This window comes from Haliotis rubra, unplaced genomic scaffold, assembly GCF_003918875.1.
Source record: "Haliotis rubra isolate DU_JTF1 unplaced genomic scaffold, ASM391887v1 Scf175, whole genome shotgun sequence".
Taxonomy (NCBI): Eukaryota; Metazoa; Mollusca; class Gastropoda; order Lepetellida; family Haliotidae; genus Haliotis; species Haliotis rubra.
Window position 1 is genome coordinate 975,317 of NW_025765725.1, and position 27,232 is coordinate 1,002,548.

General features: G+C 39.2%; 1 protein-coding gene across 5 annotated transcripts in view; it reads left to right on the forward strand.

Annotated features, from left to right (window-relative positions):
* The window catches only part of LOC124272998, a 94,518-nt gene extending 68,264 nt beyond the window's left edge, over positions 1-26,254 (forward strand). For 2 of the 5 annotated variants that reach the window (XM_046708232.1, XM_046708231.1), the window contains one exon: positions 23,874-26,254. In XM_046708232.1, the coding sequence (XP_046564188.1) occupies positions 24,227-25,480 (1,254 nt within the window). In that variant the 5' untranslated portion in view covers positions 23,874-24,226 and the 3' untranslated portion in view covers positions 25,481-26,254. Of the gene's footprint in view, positions 1-3,884; positions 4,064-5,102; positions 5,207-5,269; positions 5,294-23,873 lie in introns of those variants that run through there. The other 3 variants (XM_046708233.1, XM_046708234.1, XM_046708235.1) reach the window with 3 other exon arrangements.
* The last annotated feature ends 978 nt before the right edge of the window (positions 26,255-27,232 follow it).

The following is a 27,232-nucleotide window of genomic DNA, read 5'->3' on the forward strand; positions in this document are numbered from 1 at the left end:
GTTGCTTTTGTATATTTCCTTTATGTGATGTTTTTGATAATAAAAGCCTTCTACCGCTGAAAACTATTATATTGAAAACTTATGACTTACTTACTTTTATGAAATACGTATTCTGTATTGATTGTAGAACCACATATGTTAGCCTAGCCTGTATCCGAACTAAGGTTCGATAGACACATTTATCATTTTTAAAGGATTTTGAAAGAGGTGAAATCAGTTATTAGAAATGTGAGTAATGTAGTTTGTGATTTGTCGGGTCAATGGTTGAAATCACGCCAGCTGTCACAGTGGTAGTTTTTGTAATGGAAATTTCTTGAAAGTGATGCTTTACCCAGCTGTACAACGCGCATCTGGTCCTTATGTATTCACTGAACACAATAGTTCCACAAGAATTCAGTATGACTCTTGCATTCAAATCTAACTTATTCATATTTCTAGGTATGGCCTTTTAAATGATTTGTTGCATAGCTGTATAGCTGAATTTAGTTTTACGCCGCTTTTAGCAATATTCCAGCAATATCACGGCAAGGGACACGACACCAGACCTTGGCACACTGAAACACTGATTTTCATTTCTGTACAAGTATGGCCCTAGAATGTTTAATGTTAAATTTATTGGTGAATATGAACATTCAAAATGTCATTTTGGGTGCCTTACACAATTCAAGATCATTACCGAGTGTAACCTCCATATGACTGTATGACAACCAGCACTCTCCTCCTCATACCCCTGTCAGCCTCCTGATCCTCTGAAGGGGCAGTCTATGCCATTCCTCGTGTAAAACAGCTTCCAATTGGGCCAGGTTCTGTACAGGAGGATCCCTTTGTTGCACACGACGACCAATCATGTCCCAGATATGCTCCAAAGGGTTTTGATAGGGGCTTAATCAGTCGTGAATTATGTAAGGGGGTGCCTAACTAATTTCATTGTGTATATTAAGTTAACCACACGCTACTATTTTATTAATTTTATTAATTCCAAATTGCATACTTTATACCTTACCTGTTCATAGGCTGATCCAGGGGGGATGCAGGGGTGCCCCTCCCCCCCTTTTGTCCTGTTAGTTTCATAAATTATCATTGAAACTTGAAACTCCCTTGAAAACGGGTGAAAATGAACTGTGCAGCCCCAACCCCCATCCCTTTCTCATAAAAGAAATGTAGAATGAAGTATGCTGCGCCCGATAAAACCCTTCGCGAGGCTGAGGGAAGGATTTGGGTTCCACGCCGCAGTTATAGTATTCCAGTAAAATCAAGACTATTCAACCTGATGTAAGAGTGAACCCGGACGAGATACAGGTCACAGACTTGTAACATACCCCATCCCCTGCCCCCAACCTCTGCCCCCATCCTCTGGATCCGCCTAAGCAACCCGGATTCGAATGTATAGAAACGAGTTTCGGAAGGAAATGCTCAAGGGGCGCTCCTTAGCATGGCGAATTGCAGCACCAGGGGTGACTGGGCTACCCGTCCCGCCCCCTCCATGCCCCCACCTCCACTCCCCTTCCCACCCATGCCACCACCTCCCAAAGCACTGACCTTCTGAATATTGCATGACGCTGTTGCATCAGGCATATGCATTCTACATTACATACTACTGCCGACGTGGTAGTCACTGTCTCAGCCACAGTCGGGCACGCTGTCACTGTGTCTAACGTACTATAATCATCCTCTGTGGTCGTTAAATGACATGATCATATTGAGAGTAAACCCCACCGACTTACATAAACGACAGAAAAAGCCAGCCGGAGATCGATAGGGCCTCACATCCACTTTAATTTTATCTGGGCACTCCGACCTAGTCTGTCGGGGTCATTGAACCATCGGGCGCTCACTGCGCACGCGTTTCCAGGGAATGATGAATATTCAAGGATGTCTTCGATTCTATATATAGACATGATGCGATACCAGAAGGCGGCCAGTTCGACTTGGGGGGATCAATACACAAGGCATCGTAACGCTCAAAGACATGGCGAGTCTGGGCTGGAAGCGGGCTATTTACAGACAGACATACGGCCGTGATCCACGGAGGTTTCGTGTCTTGATGTTTGAAGCAGTCAGATGTTTCGGGTTGGCCGTCTGCGCGGTTGTTAATGTTTATGACGTCATCCCTCTGCCTGTAGGAAATAGATAAGTCGCTCTCTGTGGAGAAAAAAAATTAATCAACTCATTGGTGGTAAAACAAATGTTAAAAAAGGTACCGGTTTTGAATTAAGCGGTGGGTGAAACGTCACTGCCAGTGTTCCCTGTCCTGTTTTTTGTTTGTTTGTTTTGTTTTTTGTTTTGTTTGGTGGGTTTTGGGGGTGGTTTTGGGGGGTGGGGTTGGTGGTTTTGCATATATGCGAATATTCTCAAGCAGAACATCAAAGTCTCGCGACTCCATAACAATGACATCGCAGGCAAAATGTATCTTCAACTATTTCCATTGCCATCGAGCTAGATACAATATTGCCCATACGTATATTGTGATGTAACAGCCGGCTTGTGGCGGAGGGAATGCAAAAGGGCATTAGCGATTAAATAATATAGAAATCATGACCTACCAACAAGAGCGGAGCGACCGATAAGATTAAATCTATGAAAATATACAGACGAAAGTCAAGTTGGCGGGATCGGATAGATGCGGGTAGATGGCGGGATCGAATAGGTGATATCTGACGCTATGACGACTTCACATGAGTAGGAAAGGGAAATGTGAGACGATGAAACACAGCGATGCCATAACCAGATACGACAGAAAACCTACATGTGATACAGAATTGTATACATATGTATGTAATGTTTCATGTGACGATAGGTAAATAAAAACAACACGGCTATGTTCATGCATAATGTATATCAGAATTATTTTAATGCCACGATGACCCGTAAATAACAAAGCAATGGCGTCATATAATATATCAACTCGAATATGTCATAGATGTCATGTTCAATTACAAAAAACACAAGTTAATCATTGTCTTCATGTCGCGGTGACACACATACAACAATGCATTGAATTCGTACAATATATCCCTCCAAATACTGTATATGTCATGATGACCCAGAAACCCATTTCTGGTGTCCCCCGCCGTGATATTGCTGGAATATTGCTAACAGCGGCGTAAAACCACACGCACTCACTCATGATGACCTCAAACGACAACACTGTAGATTCATACAATATAGCCATTTTAATTGCTTTATGTCACGATGACCCACAATTAACAAAGCAATGAATTCTTACAATATATCGCTCCGAATTATATGAATGTCATGATGACCTACAGCCAACCAAATAAGGTTCTACCAATATAAACGTTACAATGCACCAATGCAAATGCTGCAACATCAAAGGTATTAACTACCCATATGTAATTCATCGATGAAGTTAAACACTGCATTGGATACAGATGCATTAAAACATCGATTCTAACTTGACAAATTTTAGAGAGAAGTCAGGGCGAAAATGTAGAAATCTCCAGTTGCAAAAACCGTCGGGTGCATTGATTAACAGTTACTTGTGTCATCGGCCATCCAAACACACCCATGCGTTGAACTCATTCTCGGGCTGGAGCTTGCGTAGACATGATGTGCATACAGGTACACGATTAGTGACAGTTTCGCAAATCTAGAAACTTGTGTTTTTAATATTATGAATGTATGCCGCCGAGCTTCACGTTCTGTCGTTTTTTAAAGGGTTCTTTTGCATTTTTTTCTGTGCAACTGCCGGGGTAATTAATTCAAGGACAGACCTCTCCTAAAGTTTGGTAGCGACGTTTTAATAGTGCAGTGACAGTACTTGATAGGTATGTGAGCGTGAATGTGAAATCAATAATTCAACTTGACATTACCTGTTGGTAGCAAGGTACGATGGTATACAGGCATGCCTCGATTGCGTTCAGACAGACACACGCTGCACACGCGCTGTGACAACACCGAGCCGCAGTCGGGCAGTATTGTCACATCAGGAGGATCCGCGCTACCCAGGGGAATGCTGCAGTACCCCCGGGATCAAACTTGGAGGAGACGGGAGGGGTTAAGGTGGATCAGAGAGCCCTATGGTGGATTTGGGAGGCAGAGGGTATGATGGATTTATTTTAGATTTACTTTATAGGAAACGATCGTATTTGCTTAACTGAAATAGGTAAATATTTGTGGGGATCATTTGCGGGATTTTATCGCATGGAGGTATTTTTGGAGAGGAGGACTTAGGTAAATATTATTTTAGGATACTTTGTCGTATAGTGTTATTAACTTGATTTTGTTTGAGTGTTTGCGAAATGTTGATGTTGAATTATTACCTCAACTTAATAGTTTGGGTATTTGTATTTCAGCATGTAGAAACTATTTTCTTTTGTGAAAAATTGCATAATGTTTACTCGTAGTTTATTAGATATTTCATTAGTGTTTTAATTTATGTACACTGCAAGTTGTAAACGATCTTAACAGCCGGACAAAATTACTTATCACCTATGTTTGATGGCGCCTAAAATGAAATGAACAAGAAATGGTTATTCGTTATCTTCGGGCATATATTTGGACCTTAAATATGCAGTTCGCCGAATGTTGTCAGTCAAATAAGTCTTTCTTGTGGTTTATCATTTTTCTCAAAACCAATTTCCAAGGGAATACGAAACGACAGTAAGTAAATAGTTTCGGTAATAATTTCAGCTGTAGTACAATCGTATTAAATTGCCACATATGGTTGATATTTTTGTATCAAATATTTCAAAATGTCCTGCAATGCACATTAGCTTGCAACTATAATTTTTGTCTTCGGTTCCTGCAACTCTTTGAAAAATCCTCGTTGAATCGACACTGCTTTTGTCTCCGCATGAACCGAATTTAACGCCAGTAGAATATGTCCGAACCATATAAGCGACTGCGTTGCAAGTACTCTCTCAGTGCAGGTCATCGCTTGGCATATTGCACAGTTTCAAAGCCCTATAAACTAATGTATTTATGCCATATTCCTCAGACAAGGAAGTATGCGTGTGTTGTTATACGGGCAGCTGTTACTGCATAGCTCCCTGCAGTCGATAGTTTTATTCATCGTTATGCGTGTTCTCGCGTGATTTGTTTTACTCGATGACTGAGGTCGCTGTGACCTGTGTCGGCAACAATACCTTACATTGCCGATATTAGACGGCCAATCTAGTCCCCCGACTAGTGTTTCGGCGCATGATAGGCTGTGTCACGAGTGGTTGCCGAAGGATCATTCACTGTATGTAGCGAAATTGAGGTTATTTTTGCTTTTTAGTCTTCTTGGTAATGTGAACGTATGTATGGCTGGACATGTTCGACTCAGCGGGTAGGGTTGGGCGTGTCTGCATGTGATTCTCTGTTGTAATTCTGTGTGTATTTACGTGTGTACAGGTCGACTCCCTCCGTCTTCGTATATTTAGTATTCAGTATCGCGTTTTATGTGTGTGGGTAGATATTCTACTCATCTGTCTAGTATTTCTGTATGTGTATCTATGTGTGGGTAGATTCTCTACTCATCTATCTAGTATTCCTGTATGTGTTATGTGTGTAGGTAGATTCTCTATAAATCCATCTGGTAGTTTTGTATGAGTCAATGTGTGTAGGTAGATTCTCTGTAAATCCATCTGGTAGTTCTGTATGTGTTAATGTGTGTAGCTAGATTCTCTGTAAATCCATCTGGTAGTTTTGTATGTGTTAATGTGTGTAGGTAGATTTCTGTAAATAAATCCATCTGGTAGTTTTGTATGTGTTAATGTGTGTAGGTAGATTCTCTGTAAATCCATCTGATAGTTTTGTATGTGTTAATGTGTGTAGGTAGATTCTCTGTAAATCCATCTGGTAGTTTTGTATGTGTTAATGTGTGTAGGTAGATTCTCTGTAAATCCATCTGGTAGTTTTGTATGTGTTAATGTGTGTAGGTAGATTCTCTGTAAATCCATCTGGTAGTTTTGTATGTGTTAATGTAGGTAGATTCTCTGTAAATCCATCTGGTAGTTTTCTATGTATGTGTTAATGTGTGTAGGTAGATCTCTGTAAATCCATCTGGTAGTTTTGTATGTTAATGTGTGTCCATCTGGTAGTTGTATGTGTTAATGTGTGTAGGTAGATTCTCTGTAAATCCATCTGGTAGTTTGTATGTGTTAATGTGTGTAGGTGATTCTCTGTAAACCCAATGCATGTGTTAATGTGTGTAGGTAGATTCTCTGTAAATCCATCTGGTAGTTTTGTATGTGTTAATGTGTGTAGGTAGATTCTCTGTAAATCCATCTGGTAGTTTTGTATGTGTTAATGTGTGTAGGTAGATTCTCTGTAAATCCATCTGGTAGTTTTGTATGTGTTAATGTGTGTAGGTAGATTCTCTATAAATCCATCTGGTAGTTTTGTATGTGTTAATGTGTGTAGGTAGAACCTGTATAAATCCATATGGTAGTTCTGTATGTGTTAATGTGTGTAAAAGTAAATGCTTTATATGTCCACCTTCTCGCCATGTGTGTAATATATTTGGAATCTCTACATGTCCGTTTAGTAGTTCTTTATTGTGCTATATTTGTATACGTAGAATCTCTGCTGCATATCCATCAAGAAGGTCTGCATCAACTTTGTGTGTGGTAGATTCAAGATTCAAGATTCAAGATATTTATTTGTAGAAAGGCCATATGAACCAAAGTACAAATGTACAATATAACATAAGATCCTACAGAGTTACTTTCTTTTGTTTTATACATTCAAATACATGTTTCAAAAATAAATTTAGCTGTAGTAGATTCTCTGCAAATGTATGTCGTAGGATGTGTATTTGTGTGTGGTGTAGTGGTTGTCCGACTAATTGAAATAATCGAAGATTGGTCGCAGTGACTAAACGACCAAGCAATCGATCATGTTTTCTCATAATCGAACATAAACAATTCTGGAATACTTGTTTTCATTAACAGTATTTTTACAAGGTTGGTAATGTCTGTTACATTTCATAAGCACTACAAGCTCATTCCAAGTCATGATTGAATTTATCTTAAAGACTCCAAGAAATATATGTTCCTAACATACTAGTCATCCTTTAAAGATGGGAAGTTTTGCCGCCCCCAAAACCCCAAAGAACAACATGTTTTTCCTTATTTGTTTGTGTATTAACAAATTTCATAAATGACGCTAACAAATTATTTTCGATGATTGATCGGTTGTAATGAACCAATCATCAATTATGAGATTTTAACCAATTGCCAACACTAGTGTGGCGTGTGTGTGTGTGTGTGTGTGTGTGTGTGTGTGTGTGTGTGTGTGTGTGTGTGTGTTTGTGTGTGTGTGTGTCTGTTGATTCTCTGCATACCTGTTTGGACACTCATGTGTATATTGCAAATCTTCGTGTATTTATATAAGTGTTGATAGACCTAATCTAATTGCACGTTCCAAGAAACGTTCTCTGTGATTTGACACGTCCAGCTAACCTTAATGTCATCTACCTTGTAGACAACCAGAATTTATCGGACAAAACCTCACATTTATCCACACTACCTGTGACGATGCGGGTTAGAATTGGTCTTCATCAACCCATGCTTGTCGTAAGACGACTAACGGGGTCGGGTGGTCAGACTTGGTTGACACAGATCATCGTATACCAATTGCGTAGTTTGATGTTCATGCTGTTGATCCCTGGATTGTCTTGTCCTGATTGTCCTGCATACCGCCACCATATAGCTAGAATAATTCGGAATGCGGCGTAAAATACCAAATAATCAAAACCTTGCTTGTGGCCCTATAGTTTGGTAACAGCTATGTATGTGTCCTCGCGATACCGAGGCGGTGGGGTAGCCCAGTAGTTAAGGCTTTCGCTCGTCACTCCGAAGACCCGGGTTCGATTCCCCACATAGGTACAATGCATGAAGCCCATTTTTGGTATCCCCGCCGTGATATTGCTGGGAAGATTGTTAAAAGCGGCGTAAAACCCTACCTACTCACGGTACCGTGATGGCACAGGCTCAGGGAGTGATATCTGTTTAGATGTGTAATGGAAATGGCCCCCTGTGTAATCCCTTTTACAGGTTTATGTCCTCACGATGAAGCTGTAACTCTAGTTATACTAGTATATACCAAATATGCCCAATACAGCACATGCTGTTCTCGAATATGTGGCAAGTTTAGATGACCACATTTTCAGAAAAAAGTCTCCGGGCTCTTTTTTAATATAATTTTTATTTATAATTTGGTAAAATATGTTCATTTCAGAGACTAGATGTTGGTCTACTTTAAATTGTTTCGTGTCCGCTTCCCAGTCAGAGCGAAGTGTAAAAATTACAGTGGTGAGCACCAGGCATTTAAAACTTGGATACTAAGACTGTAGGCCTAACTATCCTTGTAACCAAGCATCTAAAACTTACAGATACTGAGATTGTGAATCTAACCAACCGTGTCAACACCTTAGCTTGAACTTTGATTGATCAGCACTCTATATTGCAGTGGACAGAGCCAAAGTCATGTCGTGTATTATTTTCTGTGTCCGAAATTACTGTGAACGTGCTTAACCAAAGATACGTTGAGTATATTGTCTGAAATAAGACTATAAATGTCGGTAGAGCAATGAACGTAACAGCTTGATAAATTTTAAATGAATGCAATAATATACTGTTAGTTACTGCATCATCCTAAATAAGTAAAATAAAATAATCATTTAAGACATTTTGAAGCAACACATTTTATTAAAAAATTCATCGTATACATTAACTACTCTTTCAACCCAGTTGATATTTACCAGTTTATAGAAAATTACTGACAGTATGTATAGATGAAATATCTCAAGATGTAATTGTAGTTGCAAATATAGAGTATTATTGGCACACATTAATTGACCGTGTAATGTTGATATTATCTGAAGGAATATCTATTTCTATAAAATGAAAGAAGGAAGATAGATGCGATGTTCTGACACAATCACTGAAATGCGATACGTCCCAAGAAACACGGGGAAGTATATTGATCGTCCAGAAATGGATAAGAAACTTATCCATGTAGTTTATGCAAAGCGAAAATCGGGTTTTTACGGGTGTACTTCCGTAAGGGGAAAGCAATGCTTTATCATAGTCCTATTTATTCAAGCATTTGTGCAAAAATGTAATACGGAATCAGTGACCCCGTTCAGGGCATCAGTGCAACACAAGCCCCGCCCACTACTATTTTCAACTAATCGGGAAGCAGTAGCATGTTCGTGGGTGTGGCATACTTATAATGATAATAAATTGTGTTGATCGAAACATCCACGCAAACAAATTGCCCGACATGAGACAACTTGCGAGAAATTTATTTCAAATGATCATGTAGCATAGTAAATATATTAACTTGTGTCTCTAAAGGAGCAAAGTGTCCCTTCCTTTGCTACTACCAGTGCAGCTAAACGTGTTCAGAAACACACACACACACACACACAGAGAGAGAGAGAGAGAGAGGCATGCTCCTATACAAGCACACACATGTATTTTCATAAGGTTTCAAAATATAGTTACATTTTATAATTACATTTACTTGTGTGACTAAAAGAGCACAGTGTCCCTTTGCTACTACCAGTGTGCAGCTGAACGCGAATCAGAACACAGACAGAGACCACGAGAGATAGAGAGAGACGCATCATCGTAGAGAGAGAGAGAGAGAGAGAGAGAGAGAGAGCTAGAGAGAGAGAGAGAGAGAGGCTCACACGCAGGCATAGATGCTCGCACGCACGCCATCGTACAAGCACACACACTCATATATTTGTTACTACTCTGCAGCTCAAACTATCAGTCTCTCTCTCTCTCTCTCTCTCTCTCTCTCTGTATTATGATTCACGTTTAGCGGAGCTGGCAGAAGCAAAGGGACACTGTGCTCCTTTAGACACACAAGTTATTGTAATTATAAAATGTAACTATATTTTGAAATCTTATGATAATTTAAGGATTCTGTTTGTATCAATGTAAGAGGCTAAATCGTGTGGAGTTATTTTTGAACAGGGTCACTAGATAACGCTGTGGCAGCAGCGTTCACGACATGGCTGCAGTAGGTGTTGATTACCAAGGATATCCAGCATATGTCGTTCTATAAAACGCTAGGAATTTAATGTTGTATTTGGAAGATATCCATCCCGATAATATACCACAGTGATGTTATAACTAGTTTCATTGTATTAGGGTGTTGGTAATTACAGGTATATTTGCTCTACTTTGATCTTATGACGGATGACAAGTTCACCATCCCACATAAACATCAATACTAGTCAATGAACATTACGTAACGCTCTGAAATTTGAGCCTTTTTCATCTTAATACCGAATGCTGTGAACAATAATTTGTTCAACGCTGGATGTACCTTCTCATGAGGAAATGAAATGGTCTGTCCAATACTATGGAAATGGTTTTATGTAAACTAAATTTCCAGAATCAGTCGTTGTTACCATTGCGTGGAATTCTTGATCTTAGGTCGGTCTAATATTATAGAAATGGTTTTATGTAAACTAAATTTCCAGAATCAGTCGTTGTTATCATTTCGTGGAATTCTTGATCTTAGGTCGGTCTAATATTATAGAAATGGTTTTATATAAACTAAATTTCCAGAATCAGTCGTTGTTATCATTTCGTGGAATTCTTGATCTTAGGTCGGTCTAATATTATAGAAATGGTTTTATATATAAACTAAATTTCCAGAATCAGTCGTTGTTATCATTTCGTGGAATTCTTGATCTTAGGTCGGTCTAATATTATAGAAATGGTTTTATATAAACTAAATTTCCAGAATCAGTCGTTGTTATCATTTCGTGGAATTCTTGATCTTAGGTCGGTCTAATATTATAGAAATGGTTTTATATAAACTAAATTTCCAGAATCAGTCGTTGTTATCATTGCGTGGAATTCTTGATCTTAGGTCGGTCTAATATTATAGAAATGGTTTTATATAAACTAAATTTCCAGAATCAGTCGTTGTTATCATTTCGTGGAATTCTTTGATCTTAGGTCGGTCTAATATTATAGAAATGGTTTTATATAAACTAAATTTCCAGAATCAGTCGTTGTTATCATTTCGTGGAATTCTTGATCTTAGGTCGGTCTAATATTATAGAAATGGTTTTATATAAACTAAATTTCCAGAATCAGTCGTTGTTATCATTTCGTGGAATTCTTGATCTTAGGTCGGTCTAATATTATAGAAATGGTTTTATATAAACTAAATTTCCAGAATCAGTCGTTGTTATCATTGCGTGGAATTCTTGATCTTAGGTCGGTCTAATATTATAGAAATGGTTTTATATAAACTAAATTTCCAGAATCAGTCGTTGTTATCATTTCGTGGAATTCTTGATCTTAGGTCGGTCTAATATTATAGAAATGGTTTTATATAAACTAAATTTCCAGAATCAGTCGTTGTTATCATTTCGTGGAATTCTTGATCTTAGGTCGGTCTAATATTATAGAAATGGTTTTATATAAACTAAATTTCCAGAATCAGTCGTTGTTATCATTGCGTGGAATTCTTGATCTTAGGTCGGTCTAATATTATAGAAATGGTTTTATATAAACTAAATTTCCAGAATCAGTCGTTGTTACCATTGCGTGGAATTCTTGATCTTAGGTCGGTCTAACATTATGGAAATGGTTTTATGTAAACTAAATTTCCAGAATCAGTCGTTGTTACCATTGCGTGGAATTCTTGATCTTAGGTCGGTCTAATATTATAGAAATGGTTTTATATAAACTAAATTTCCAGAATCAGTCGTTGTTATCATTTCGTGGAATTCTTGATCTTAGGTCGGTCTAATATTATAGAAATGGTTTTATATAAACTAAATTTCCAGAATCAGTCGTTGTTATCATTTCGTGGAATTCTTGATCTTAGGTCGGTCTAATATTATAGAAATGGTTTTATATATACTAAATTTCCAGAATCAGTCGTTGTTATCATTTCGTGGAATTCTTGATCTTAGGTCGGTCTAATATTATAGAAATGGTTTTATATAAACTAAATTTCCAGAATCAGTCGTTGTTATCATTTTGCAGAATTCTTGATCTTAGGTCGATCTAATATTATGGAAATGGTTTTATATCAACGTAAATCTCCAGAATCAGTCGTTGTTATCATTTCGTAGAATTCTTGATCTTAGGTCGGTCTAATATTATAGAAATGGTTTTATGTAAACTAAATTTCCAGAATCAGTCGTTGTTATCATTTCGTGGAAATCTTGATCTTAGGTCGGTCTAATATTATGGAAATGGTTTTATATATACTAAATTTCCAGAATCTGCCGTTGTCATCATTTCGTAGAATTCTGGATCTTAGGTCGGTCTAATATTATGGAAATGGTTTTATGTAAACTAAATTTCCAGAATCTGTCGTTGTCATCATTTCGTAGAATTCTTGATCTTAGGTCGGTCTAATATTATAGAAATGGTTTTATATAAACGTAAATCTCCAGAATCAGTCGTTGTTACCATTGTATGGAATTATTGATCTTAGGCCGGTCCAATATTTTGGAAATGGTTTTATATAAACTAAATTTCCAGAATCTGTCGTTGTCATCATTTCGTAGAATTCTTGATCTTAGGTCGGTCTAATATTATGGAAATGGTTTAATATATACTAAATTTCCAGAATCAGTCGTTGTCATCATTTCGTAGAATTCTGGATCTTAGGTCGGTCTAATATTATGGAAATGGTTTTATATAAACTAAATTTCCAGAATCAGTCGTTGTTATCATTTCGTGGAATTCTTGATCTTAGGTCGATCTAATATTATAGAAATGGTTTTATATAAACGTAAATCTCCAGAATCCGTCGTTGTTATCATTTCGTGGAATTCTTGATCTTAGGTCGGTCTAATATTATAGAAATGGTTTTATGTAAACTAAATTTCCAGAATCAGTCGTTGTTATCATTTCGTGGAATTCTTGATCTTAGGTCGGTCTAATATTATGGAGTGAGTGAGTGAGTGAGTTAATATTTAAAGTCACATCGGCAATATTTCAGCCATATCGTGACGAGAACAATTAATTGTATGCATAATAAGCAATGGCAAACTATAAAAACCTGTCAACGAAGGACAGTAAAATAACTAGATTATCACAGATTCGAATTTTAAACTAGCAATCAAATCTAAAACAGTCTAACTATAGGACAATACAAGGTAAAAACCTAATATTATGGAAATGGTTTTATATATACTAAATTTCCAGAATCTGTCGTTGTCATCATTTCGTAGAATTCTTGATCTTAGGTCGGTCTAATATTATGGAAATGGTTTTATATATACTAAATTTCCAGAATCAGTCGTTGTTATCATTTCGTGGAATTCTTGATCTTAGGTCGGTCTAATATTATGGAAATGGTTTTATGTAAACTAAATTTCCAGAATCTGCCGTTGTCATCATTTCGTAGAATTCTTGATGTTAGGTCGGTCTAATATTATAGAAATGGTTTTATATAAACGTAAATCTCCAGAATCAGTCGTTGTTACCATTGCGTGGAATTCTTGATCTTAGGTCGGTCTAATATTATAGAAATGGTTTTATATAAACTACATTTCCAGAATCAGTCGTTGTTACCATTGCGTGGAATTCTTGATTATGGTCGGTCCAATATTTTGGAAATGGTTTTATATAAACTAAATTTCCAGAATCTGTCGTTGTCATCATTTCGTGGAATTCTTGATCTTAGGTCGGTCTAATATTATGGAAATGGTTTTATGTAAACTAAATTTCCAGAATCTGCCGTTGTCATCATTTCGTAGAATTCTGGATCTTAGGTCGGTCCACTATTATGGAAATGGTTTTATATAAACTAAATTTCCAGAATCTGTCGTTGTTATCATTTCGTGGAATTCTTGATATTAGCTCGGTCTAACATTATGGAAATGGTTTTATATAAACTAAATTTCCAGAATCAGTCGTTGTTACCATTGCGTGGAATTCTTGATCTTAGGTAGGTCTAATATTATAGAAATGGTTTTATATAAACTAAATTTCCAGAATCAGTCGTTGTTACCATTGCGTGGAATTCTTGATCTTAGGTCGGTCTAATATTATAGAAATGGTTTTATATAAACTAAATTTCCAGAATCAGTCGTTGTTACCATTGCGTGGAATTATTGATCTTAGGTCGGTCTAATATTATGGAAATGGTTTTATATAAACTAAATTTCCAGAATCAGTCGTTGTTATCATTTCGTGGAATTCTTGATCTTAGGTCGATCTAATATTATGTAAATGGTTTTATATAAACGTAAATCTCCAGAATCAGTCGTTGTTATCATTTCGTGGAATTCTTGATCTTAGGTCGGTCTAATATTATAGAAATGGTTTTATGTAAACTAAATTTCCAGAATCAGTCGTTGTTATCATTTCGTGGAATTCTTGATCTTAGGTCGGTCTAACATTATGGAAATGGTTTTATGTAAACTAAATTTCCAGAATCAGTCGTTGTTATCATTTCGTGGAATTCTTGATCTTAGGTCGGTCTAACATTATGGAAATGGTTTTATGTAAACTAAATTTCCAGAATCAGTCGTTGTTATCATTTCGTGGAATTCTTGATCTTAGGTCGGTCTAATATTATAGAAATGGTTTTATATAAACTAAATTTCCAGAATCAGTCGTTGTTACCATTGCGTGGAATTCTTGATCTTAGGTCGGTCTAACATTATGGAAATGGTTTTATGTAAACTAAATTTCCAGAATCAGTCGTTGTTACCATTGCGTGGAATTCTTGATCTTAGGTCGGTCTAATATTATAGAAATGGTTTTATATAAACGTAAATTTCCAGAATCTGCCGTTTTTATCATTGAGTGGAATTCTTGATCTTCTATAACGTGTACGATGTTTATTTGTCGTCACCGTCATTGTCTTCATATGAGTTGTACTGTGTTTTATTGGGCTTGTTGTGTTGCAGGATGTGCAGTAATGAGAACATGTAAGTTTTATGTGATACACGAGAAAAAAAAGAAAGTAATTACTTTCTCATTATGTATGTTCAAATAGACCCTTTATTGCATTGTGGTTGCATGACCTTAGATATCAGTGTTGCATAATTGATTTCGACATTTTCCAATTTCAGCGCGATTTTATCAACATTTAACCTACGCAATACGTACTGTGTTCGTAGTAGAGCTGCACCTTTCTTGCACTTGATCATTTTTCAGGATGCCTACTGTCCATGCTCAGTGTTTGTTGGTGAAATAGCATCATTTGGATGCAGCAGTTAAGCCGAGGCATCATTCAGTGGAATACCCATGTCATCAGTTGGTTTTTGATGAAACATGAGTTAATGTTGATGGGCATTTTTACCGTGAGCGTATGTACGAACATGAATATACGTACAACCTTGGCATCTTATAAACCATATTAACTCTGGAACTACCCCTACCTGCCTACCTACCTACCCGCCCTACCTACCGATCATGAAAAGCGTCATTAACTGAATGGCCTATCAGGTAGCCAAGTGGAAACGTTTAACGTTTGCTTCTCATGTCAAAGGTCCGGGTTCGATACCCAACACAGACACACGCGTGAAGCCGATTTCTGAATCGACCTCGAGTATTACTGTAATATATCTGAAAACGTCGTAAAACCAAACCCAGGCTTTAAATCTAAGCATAGTCTCGCTTTTTAGTCATGCTATCTGTTCTCCTCTCTTGTCTGAACTCTGTCGTATACGAGTATACACATCCAGCTGTTGAGGACTACGACGTAGTCTTACATCCTGTCATGTGTATAAATCAATCTCTCTCCGAACCACCAGACATCATTTAAGAGGTTTAAGTATTTCCACACTGCTCTTGGCCCGTTCTCTGAGCCGCGGCAGTTCCAAATCATTTTCAAGCATATTTTCTGCATGTAGATTGAGAAACTATCGAGGGAAATGTCAAACTTCACATTAATGTTTGACGTGCAGGCTGACACACTGCATGTCGCTGTGTATGGCCTATCAGACTTGTGAGTCTCGTGTACTGGATATGCCTGCAGCATACAAACTGTTTCTGTGTAAACACTGCACCAACAAATATAATTACATATATGCAACTGATTTGCTGCATGACTTGCTGACGGTGCGGTGCAGCCGACAATAGCGTAAACCGGTCAGTGAGGAAACCTGGACATATTCTCCACTGAAAACACACAGAAAACTATGCTTGTCTATCTTTGGAAAACGTTTGAGTTTATCTCTCAGAGAACTCTTGCGCGGCCTCTTATGAAGGGCAATTTGACCCAATGTAGCTCCTGAAAATGGTACAAAAAAAGGATGAGTTATACCCTGTATCTCGTCTGAATACATAGCAAGGCCGCATTGTTGTATCTCGAGACGTTTCCCATCGCTCAGAAAGGTCATTGTACCTGCTCGTTAGACTCCACCCTTGTCTTGTCGGCCAGCTTGACATGGTAATAACTCGGTTGGTAATAGCATCTGTCCATAGCTCAGTTGGTAATACCATTTGTCCATTATTCAGTTGGTGAGACCATTTGTCAATAGCTTAGTTGGTAAGACCATTTGTCCATAGCACAGTTGGTGAAACCATTTGTCCATTATTCAGTTGGTGAGACCATTTGTCCATAGCTTAGTTGGTAAGAGCATTTGTCCATTACTCAGTTGGTAATAGCATTTGTCCATTGTCCAGTTGCTGAAACCATTTGTCCATAGCTCAGTTGGTAAGACCATTTGTCCATAGCACAGTTGGTGAGACCATATGTCCATAGCTTAGTTGGTAAAAGCATTTGTCCATTGCTCATTTGGTGAAGCCATTTGTCCATAGCTCAGTTGGTAACAGCATTTGTCCATAGCACAGTTGGTATGTCCATTGCTTTTACGAATCAGCACCGATTAACTACTATATTTGTGACACCCGCACATTTGTCATCGTATTACTTTTGTTGTTCTCACATGTACATATAAATGTTCCTCATAATTAAGAAGTTGACATCCATGCATTTTCAACCTAAATGCATACTAAAAGCAGGATTACCTGTGTATGTGACTACTAAGTTCAGTACTAAATGCTAGCAATTATAAGTATAGTGACACGACGAGTGTTTTCGCACCTTTGTATCGCAGCATTCCACAGCAAGTTAACACGATGCAGGGCAAACTATCAAATGGTTAAGTTTGTAAATATCAATAACATCAATAGACTCAGACACCACACCCAGACCACGAAACTTTGTCACGTTTGAAGTGTTAATTTGACATGCACGATTGCGTTGCCTTCGCTTAGAAACTAGTTAGACAGCTGGCCACACTGGAAAGACCGGGTGAAGTTATCTGGCAGTTTAAAAATGTTCACGCTTTGTGAATTATTGCAAATATATTATCGTGTTGAATATGCTTTATCCATACTTATTCGTACGTCTGGGAAACATGGGAGGGGAAAGAGGGAGGAGTAAAGCCATTAATGCGAATTTGTGACTATTTTATTGAAGTGTTTTTGTTTATATTCATGTTTTTAATGCTAATAAGTTTCACGAAGTGTGTTTGTTTTGTTTTGTTTATATTTTATTATATTTTTAGTACTTATAAATTTCACGAAGTGTTTTTGTTTTGTTTATATTTTATTATGTTTTTAGTACTAATAAGTTTCATCAAGCATGCAGCCAATTTAATGAATATTTCGTGTAGTTTAGTCAAACCAGTTCGATTACCCATTTAGAAATAAATGCTTTGTCTTGAGGCTCAATTTGTGCAGCTAAGGTGACGATTTCTGGCAGAGATCCTTTTCATTTAATACAATTTGCAAAATAGGGACAGTTTATTCGGATTGTGTTAAATTAGTTGTGCGTTGATTTTTTTCAAAAATATATTCTTCTCATTACACAGCCAAATATAACGATAAAGACATAAATCAAGGTGTGCATTACCAGAGGTATTCCCATTTCTGTCTGAAGTCGTCTAAGAAACCCCATTGCATGTAGGAGAAATGACCTGAAACGACCTGTCTCAAGTTAAAAGTGCTTTAGGACTGTCCAAGATCGGTAACAGGACCTGCCACTGGCGTTTAGACCAGATATTCAATCTAAATAAAACTAGGCTTCGTTTTGCAGTTCTGAACTACACTATTGTTGTTAGCGAAGAATTTCCTGAGTGTCATGGTGGCGTTTGCCCTGGCCACGTGTGTGGAACCCTGGATTGGGGTTGAGGTTGGGGTTGGGGGGGCCCCCAGACATAACACACGTGCATCACCAGTGGAGAAAGGGATATTACGCTTCACACTATGCTTGAGTTACACTATGATTAGATAAAGGTGAACAACTATGGACAGCACAGACCTGCAGTGTTTTAGAGGACAAGGACAGTAAGCAATATCCTCGATGGACATCGTGCAGACATACAACACTTCAGCTATTGTCACATGTATATAGATGGATGAACGGATGGGTGGATGGGTGGGGGAATGGTTGGACAGATGGATTGATGGGTGACCGGATGGATGGGAGGGGGAGACGGTTGGACGGATTGATGGATGTTTGGACGGATGGATTTGAGAGGATAGACGGTTGGAGGGGTGGGGGGATGGATTGATAGACGGATGGAGGGGTGAGGGGGTGGATGGATGAAGGATGGGTTGGGTGATGAGCGGATGGATGGTAGGACGGATGGTTTGGTGTATGGACGGATTGGTGGATGGACGGATGATGGGTGAGGGGATGGACGGATAGATGGGTGAGGGGATTGAGGATGGTTGGATGGGTGGGGGATGGATGGGGGAGGGGATAGATGGTAGGACGGATAGATTGGTTGATGGACGGATTATTGGATGGACGGTTGGATGGGTGAGGGGATGGATTGGTGGATGGAGTTTTTTCGCACCTTTTTGTATCACAGCATTCCACAGCAAGTTAACACGACGGATGGATGGATGGGTTGGTGGGTGGGCGGATGGGTGAATAGATGAATGATGCACCTGTTGACTGATAGATGATAGAAAGAGAGTGAACTCTGTATATAGAAAAGGGCTCTGCCATGCTAGGTACAGTTGCATGTTCGTATCGAGAGCCACCTGTTCGTTTTAGGCGAACACGAAGCATCAGTATTCGATATTGATTTTTTAACATGCCCATAATGTCTTTGGGTGACTATTGACAGTCTTTTGTCGCATTTATTTGAATGACCAACCCTAATCAATATTTTCGTACGGGTTTATATTTCATAGGCCTCCCTCCACCCAGACTCAACCACCAGCACACAACTGTATCTATCCTAGGGGCAATTCCTTAGACATTCTGAAGCGTAGATACATGGGAGAACTGTAGCCTTTACGGACGTGTTTACCCTTTTCGCGAAAACCGATGCCATCACCTACATTCACCGATCAGTTCAAATGATTTTCAGCATCATTTGTCTTAGACTTTCCCGGGAATCTGTGACGACAGATAATTACAAATATTTTCTGGAATTATATATGATTAATGCGTGTTCATACAAGCCTCCATCACATTCTCTGCAGGTTTGTTCGTGTGAAAAAGCATTAGAGCAACGTAAGAGAGCCTCACAGCAACTGACATTATTTCTTCTGTCTGACATGTCTGTGAACTTGCCCGGGATAGTGTACACCAATAGTTATCTATTAATCTGGGGTAGAGGTTACACCGTGTCACGATGACCTAGGGAGGCGTAATGCAGTCAGGGTCTTCTGCACAGGTTCTCCAGGTATGCCAATGCACATTGTCTAGTCTGTATGTCGTGTAAATGCATATTCAGATCTTCGGGTATTCATCCGATTATCATGTTTATGTGTGTACAAAAATACCTTTGTCATGATTACTTAAGTGTGTTTGAGGCCCAAGTAATACACGTATAAACTTGCAATGAGTGACATAGTGCGTTCCTCAAGAGTCCATATTTCACGATTACCATACAACATATCTGATTAAATCTACTTTAAATATCCAGGACGTTGGAATATTTTTCTCGACATAATAAAAATAATTTAATTTAATTTCAGTGAGAGTTTTCATTAACATATAGCTCGAACGGAAGACTAATCGTTTGAGTATTGCCATAGCTCGTTGTCAAATGAAACATTAATGTGAAATATATTATTACTGAGTGAATGGATGATGAATCAAGAATTTGATGAACCCCTTTCATTGCTTCATTTGTTTCGGCTGGGATTGTTTACATCTATATGTTTAATACATTAGTCTTAACTGCAATATTTAGGTTTTATAATGTTTATTTTTACTATTCATTGGCGGATCCAGTGTGTGGTGGAAGGGTTGGGGATCCACCCCTTTTTAAAATGACTTAAGACCACATCTGAACAACCCCCAACCCCTTCCCCTTTCAAAGTTCCTGGATTCGCCCATGCTGTTGTTATAGTGCAAATATTTCATTAATATTTCACACACACAAATATAATAGCTATGATATTTGAAATTTATATGAATTCACAAAGATACCTATATTGTGATTTTCCCTACACAAATGAGAGTAACTAATTTAGGTTGTAAAACATGCCGCCAGACATAGACATACTGTAGACAATAGATGACTTTTACGCTGCAGTAACCGGCTGCCTGTCACTTACAGATTGACACTCTGACCAGTTATGATGCTAATCCCATAAACAAGTCGGCGGTCAGTTTGAGTGAGTGAGTGAATCCAGTTTATGGCGCACTCAGCAATATTCCAGCTACATAGCTGTGGTCTGTTGGTAATCGAGTCTGGACCAGACAATCCAGTGATCAACATCATAAGCATCAATCTGCGCAATTGGGAACCGATGACATGTGTCGACCAAGTCAGCGAGCCTGACCACCCGATCCCATTAGTCGCCTCTTACGACAAGCATGGGTTACTCAAGAATCATTTTTCACGGACCTTCACGGGTTGCGGTCAATCTGAAATGCTTCTGGCTAAATGAAACGATAGCCTTGTTAATTCATATATATTTCAAATATCAAAGTTACTATATTTTTGTGTGTGAAATATTAGTGAAATATTTGGACTATAACACTATGTTATCAATACATATTCTGTGTGCTACTCATTTCGGCACGTGTTTTGTGTGTACGTATTCGTATTTAAAGGGGTTTCTTTATTCATCTGATGTTAAACGTCAAATGCCAAGTGAACGAGACTGGAAAAGCCTAAACTGTCATGACAAGATGTTGGATACACACGTGACTTGAAATCTATGTAATTAGTGTCTGACTTTGTATCAGTTGGCAGATAATGCAGCTAAATATTAACCAAATGTATTTGTTGATCAGAAATTGATCAGCTGATCCGACCCCCAGGGAAGATGATTCCGAAAATCTCCTCTCGACTCAATCAGTGACTCTCGATCAGTTTAACGGCCGATTTAATGTATTAGAAATGTATTTTTCAAACAGGAAAACGGGAAATATACAGAGACATGGATGTGACTGGGTGCGCTTCTACTTTAAGTTCTGATAAAGCTGTCAGTTATTTGCAATCAACCTTTCAACAGTGATATGCAAATGTAACATTTGTTTGGCAAACCTTTTGTAAAATCAGATGTGTAACAAATAGTCGTGAATTTACGCCATTTTGTACTTTTAAAGAATAAAAAAAATATTTTAAATCATCAAAATTATGTAACCATTGAAATTTAAGTAACTAAATCATTAATAATTAATGTAAACGACATGCATTATATACGTTGATGACGTAGATGTGCAATAGTAGAGCATGTAATCGCACAAACATGCAGATTGTCTTAGAAGGTCGGATGGATGGTGTTCGATAACACACAAAACAATTATTTTGTTTATATTTAATGTGAAAAAACATATTTCACAACCTTCATTAATAATCCGTTACTCTTCAAACTGCACGGATTTGTCTGTGTATGAGTGTCTCTTGTAGAGGTGTATCTTGTGACGTCAGATGTACTTATATGGTAGTAACAGGAATTATCAGTGTTTTCTACAAAAGAATATTAATTCATTATGCACTGATGATGTTGAATATCCAAATGAATATATTAGCTACAATTTGCGTGTTTTTAAATTTTGAACTTTTGTCGTTTGTTTGTACGTTTTGTCTCCAGCCAGCTTCATACCAGGCTTTCCGCGCTGGAAAGTGATGATGATGATGATGATGATGATGAATACCGCCACAGTGGCCCCTGAACAGTTCATTCATAATCATTGTTTAATCTGTCATCTAAGACAACATGACCTATCGGTTTTAGCCAGTGAAACTCTGTGACTGTTAGCTGGTCTTACCGGGATAATATTCTAAGCCGCCATGTAGCTGGACTATTGCTGAGTGCGGCGTTACTAAAACAACACACAAAATCCAAAGCGTTGCACTAAAATAACCGATAACGAATCATAGAAACGGGTTACTGAAAATCCAAAGACTGTCAAAGATGCCGTTGGACATAAATTTACATCAGGCATGCTATGCACACACACATGATTATCATAAGGTTTCCAAAATATAGCTGTCTAAAAAGCAGTGTCCCTTTGATGAACACAGAGAGAGAGAGAGAGAGAGAGAGAGAGAGAGAGAGAGAGAGAGAGAGAGAGAGAGAGAGAGAGAGAGAGAGAGAGAGAGAGAGAGAGAGAGAGATGCTCAGGCATAGATGCTCGCACGTACGCCATCGTACAAGCACACACTCATATATATTTGTTACTACTTTTCAAGAGGTTTTCAATCAAATTTAGAGCTATTATAAGTTCGTTAATACCTCTGATTTTCCAACCCACAATGTTTATCTCCTAACTGATCGTCGTACGGCTTCTACCGGTGCTTGCCAAACCCACACAAACATGTGTTAAGATAGATGACTATCGATACCTGGATCGAATTACAATCAGTGGTCGCAACTGTCCATGTCATAGGTTACGATTGTCGGTGTTAGTATTCGTCTTCTTGATAACAAAGATAATAACATAGTTGTAACTGTTGGTCAGTGACCATGTTTGTGTCCATCACTACAATGGTCAGTGGTTATGATTGTATCTTTATCTGCTCATATCAGCGACAGTGGTATATGTCGTGTGTCTTACTAAATGTAAGATTATGTGTCTACAGTGGTCACAGTGTTCACTGATTATAACATGTCTTTGATTATAATTACCAATGCTATGTATTCTGGTATCCAATTTCGTGTTATACCAATAAAATACATACCCCATGTGTTAGTCTGCTGAAACGGAATGCCTGTCGAGTTCCTGTATCTCAGGAGAGAGAAGGAAGAAAAACGTGGCACATTGAAATCGGCTCTCCGACACGTCAGTTGCCAAACATGAATAGCAATGTCTGCTTCATATATCTCTCAGAATTCGGAAAAAAATAAAACGTACCATTTGCTTGCAAATAAAATGACATGTAATCAGGGATGGAAATAACCCATTGCCCCACGTCCGAGTCAAGTGATTTTTCTGTCGGGCAAGCAAATTCGTATATCACACTGTACCGGCGTCCAGTTGACTTTCCACGGTTAATTATGTTGTTTATTTAAAATATCCAACAAGAAAACGGTCGGTATAGTGGAAAGATTATCAGGGCAAGTGATTTCACATGTGCCACTGTACCGGAGTACATTAGCAATTTTAAAGTCATTTCCACCCCTGCATGTAGGAGTTGAAGTTAAGGGACCGTGCCCCAAGCCTCGTGCATAGATGGGGCGGTGGGGTAGCCTAGTGGATAAAGCGTTCGCTCGTCATGCCAAAGAGTTGAGATGAGTAGAGTTGGGCTTTACGTCACATCGGCTTTATTCAGCCATATAGTGACGAGATCAAGTCACAATTATAGACATTTCATGCCAAAGACCAGGGTTCGATTCCCCACACGGGTACAATGTGTGAAGCCTATATCTGATGTCCATCGTCGTGATATTGCTGGGATGTTTGTAAAAGTGTCGTAAATCATACTCACTCACTCGTGCATAGATAACATTTCAATCATGTTCTGAAACTCTGATTTGTTTCTTCTCCAGGTGGTGCCGGGGTACTGGGGTTTGAGAGAGGAAGAGTCGCCTCCCTGGAAGAGTCGCCATCTGGCCACTGAACCTCAGATGCAGACGTTTGAGCTTGAGATGGAAGAAGACCAGCCGCTCGATCTGAGCATGAAGCCACGCGAGCTCGTGGAGTCCCCCTTCCCCGGGCAGGTGCCTTCTGGGGAGAAACATCATGGACAGGACTCTCCACTGTGCCTCATCAAAGACTGTGGATGTAACAACCATGGTACCCGACAGCGATCGGGTGGCGGGAACTCGGTGTATAATGGCGGGAAGTATGGGCCCCTCCATCAAATGGAGATCGTCCTTTGTTCCCCGATTCCCATAGTGAAATGACTTTAAAGTCGAGATTTATTGATAGAAACGGTGCGTACGAGAGCCAACACATGTGCTATGACCGTGTTGCTGTGCCAAAGCATGACATGTGTAGGCAGAGTGAAGTGGAGGGGGCCTTCCACTATAATCGGGCCACTAACGACGAAGAACGGATGGATACTAACGCAGAACACGTCCCGTTTGAAGCTATTTGTCCAGCTGCTCAAAGCAAATTCAAACCAGTGTTTCAGACTTGTGCCAGAACCCATATCGATCACCCCAGTGTCAACTACAGTCTTTCGTCAAAGTATTATGAAAGTCGCGAGCACTGTGCTCAGTCGTTCCTTGATCTCAGCAACTTTGGAACAACGCGGGGTAGCTTGTGGAAGCCTTGCGGAAACATCGAAGAAGGGTGCAGACCTATACGACGACCTTGGCACGGCGACATGAACGCATCTGCTCCTTGGGGACGACCCTGTAGAGAATGGAACAACAGGGACTTGGCAGAGGGACCCAGGATGCATTGGAGACCCTTCGTGGACACACCGACCTCCCACGGCCATCCTTCGTCTCCAACCACAGCGCACCAGCCTTCCGTTGACACACTAAAATCCACAGGTATTGGGAGTGCGGTTCCGAAATCAACCACAGCAGGTTCGCTCTCGGGGACCAGCAAATCCACCCAGCCTAATTCAGGAAGAACGGCGCAGATATCCACTGGCGCCTCTTGTTTACAAACAACAAGGACTGTAGGGCACTCCTTCGCCTCAACTGTTCCACTCATCTCTAAGTCTGCAGTCCCACCCAGATCGAACTCTCACTCTTCTTCACTGTCGGCTATCTCAAGGAGCCCTGGTTCGCCGATTTTGGTCCCTAGAGCCCCGTACACGTCCATTCGAGTGACGCGGAGTCCCAAAACATTCCACAACGAATCGGTTCGGACAATACAAGATCCTGATCTGAGAGAAGCTTCGCTCAGGCGGTCGCACGATGGCAGCAAACGACATTTGTCCGGGAAACTGGAAGCGCAGGAAAAGGAAAACATCGATTTGACGGACAGTGGAACGGCTACTTCCGGTGTGGCTACATCCGGGGGCTTGAAGATGCCCGCCCTGGACTATTTGATCTCAAAGGTTCTGGTGGAGCGGATTGATATTCCTTTTAAGCCGTGTAACACGGAGATCAAGAAGATCTATAATGGAGAGAGTAAAGGAAGACTACGCCTTGTTGATCTCATAGAGCTGCAAGTTGAAGAGAGTCTTAAAGCGTAATGACGTTGTTGTTTAGGGATTGTGTTATTTGTTTTCTTTTCGTCTTTTGACCAATGGAGCAGGTTTATGAGCAGTATTGATGATTAACTCGGTGATGGCTGATGCGACTCAACCAGGGTATACTTGTGTATGTGTATGACTGTACATTCGTGATGTGACCGACTTGTATAATGGCAATTGACGTAACACTTCTAACAAGGAATTGTTGCCTGTGATAGCGACATGTTTCACTGCCCGAAAGGTTCAAATCCTTCCACTTGGGATCATATCTCATGGTTATTTGCGCTCGCGCCGTTCACCTTTGAAGGGAGTTTAGGATTTCTCAGTTTTTGATATATGTATCTTGCCATTGAGTGCTTCTTATTAAGGTGACTGTTATACACAGAGAAATATGTCGTATTTATTAATGTAACTTATTATTTTGTTTCAGTTTAGATTGAACGACAGATGTGTGTGTCGTCTGGTTGCTATAAGAACTACTTCTGTGACGTCACTTTGACGTCACAGCGATAGACTCGGTGGCGATTGGTTAGTCTCCCGTGTCTTTCATCCATGTACCCAGATCTATTAACAAGATTGAACATGTGATCTGCGAGTCTACCACTCAGTGAGGTTTAGGTCGTCAGCAGTGCAATGAAGCTGGAGTGCAATATTTTCATCAAATCTCACTTTTCTATCAAGGTAACTACCGGAGTATTTTAAGGAAACCAATCTGTTTGGTGTTCATGTTTTCAATGGCTATGCTATTAAATGAAAATAAAAGTATTACGTACACAAAGTGTCCACTTATTTTTATCACTTCAAGTAACTGAGTCCAACGAGATCAGCCATTCAGTTTGCCATGTGTAACATTATTGGTTGATTACTTGCTTTGACTTAATGTGATGTACGAAAGTTCCCTTGTGATTCTTTTCTTTGTTAATAACGCCACAGTCAGCAATATCCCAGCTATATGGCGGCGGTCTGTAAATACTAGAGTCTGGACCAAACAATCTTGTGATAAAAAACGTGAGCATTGATCTAAGCAAATGGGATACGATGACACCAGTGTTTACCCTTTACCCTGAAAAGCTGCAGGCCCTATGGACCCAAAACCATTAAAAGTTGTGGGTCCTGATCAGAATGTGTAGGCCCTATATTTTAATATGGAAATAATACAACAACGTATGGTATGGATTTACAACTTATGGAAATAATACTCTTAGTTACTGGGGATGAAAACACTGTTGGCCATAAAGACCTGCAGAAAAGAAAAGCTGTAGGCCCGAGTGGTTTTCAGTTGGATTCGGGCCTAAGGACCGACGTTAATTTCGAACTTTGGATAACACGTGTCAGCCATATTGGCCAGGGTGCCGTTGTACAAAACAACTTTAGCGCTAAGGCTACTTTAAGTCTATGTTAAAGTATGGGAGTTACGGTCACCTTAGCGCCAAGATCGCTTTGTACAACGGCACCCAGGACAACAATTGTGATCTGTAACAACAATGGGTACTTCCGGTTACTCACAGATATCGTCAGTATTACATAGCAACCTTTTCTTTCTTTATTTGCTGAAAAGATTACTCTCTGCTGCTCACTAGTTCAGGATCTCGTAGCAGTGATTGTATTTGTTGCCAAATATAATACCGTCATATTTGCGAGGTGTTTCTAAAAGAAGTGGCATTACTGGATATTAACTGTTCGTTTTGTTGGTGCAATTTATCATCAGTGTGGAAAATATTGACATTGATACATGTGATAACTCACGAGACA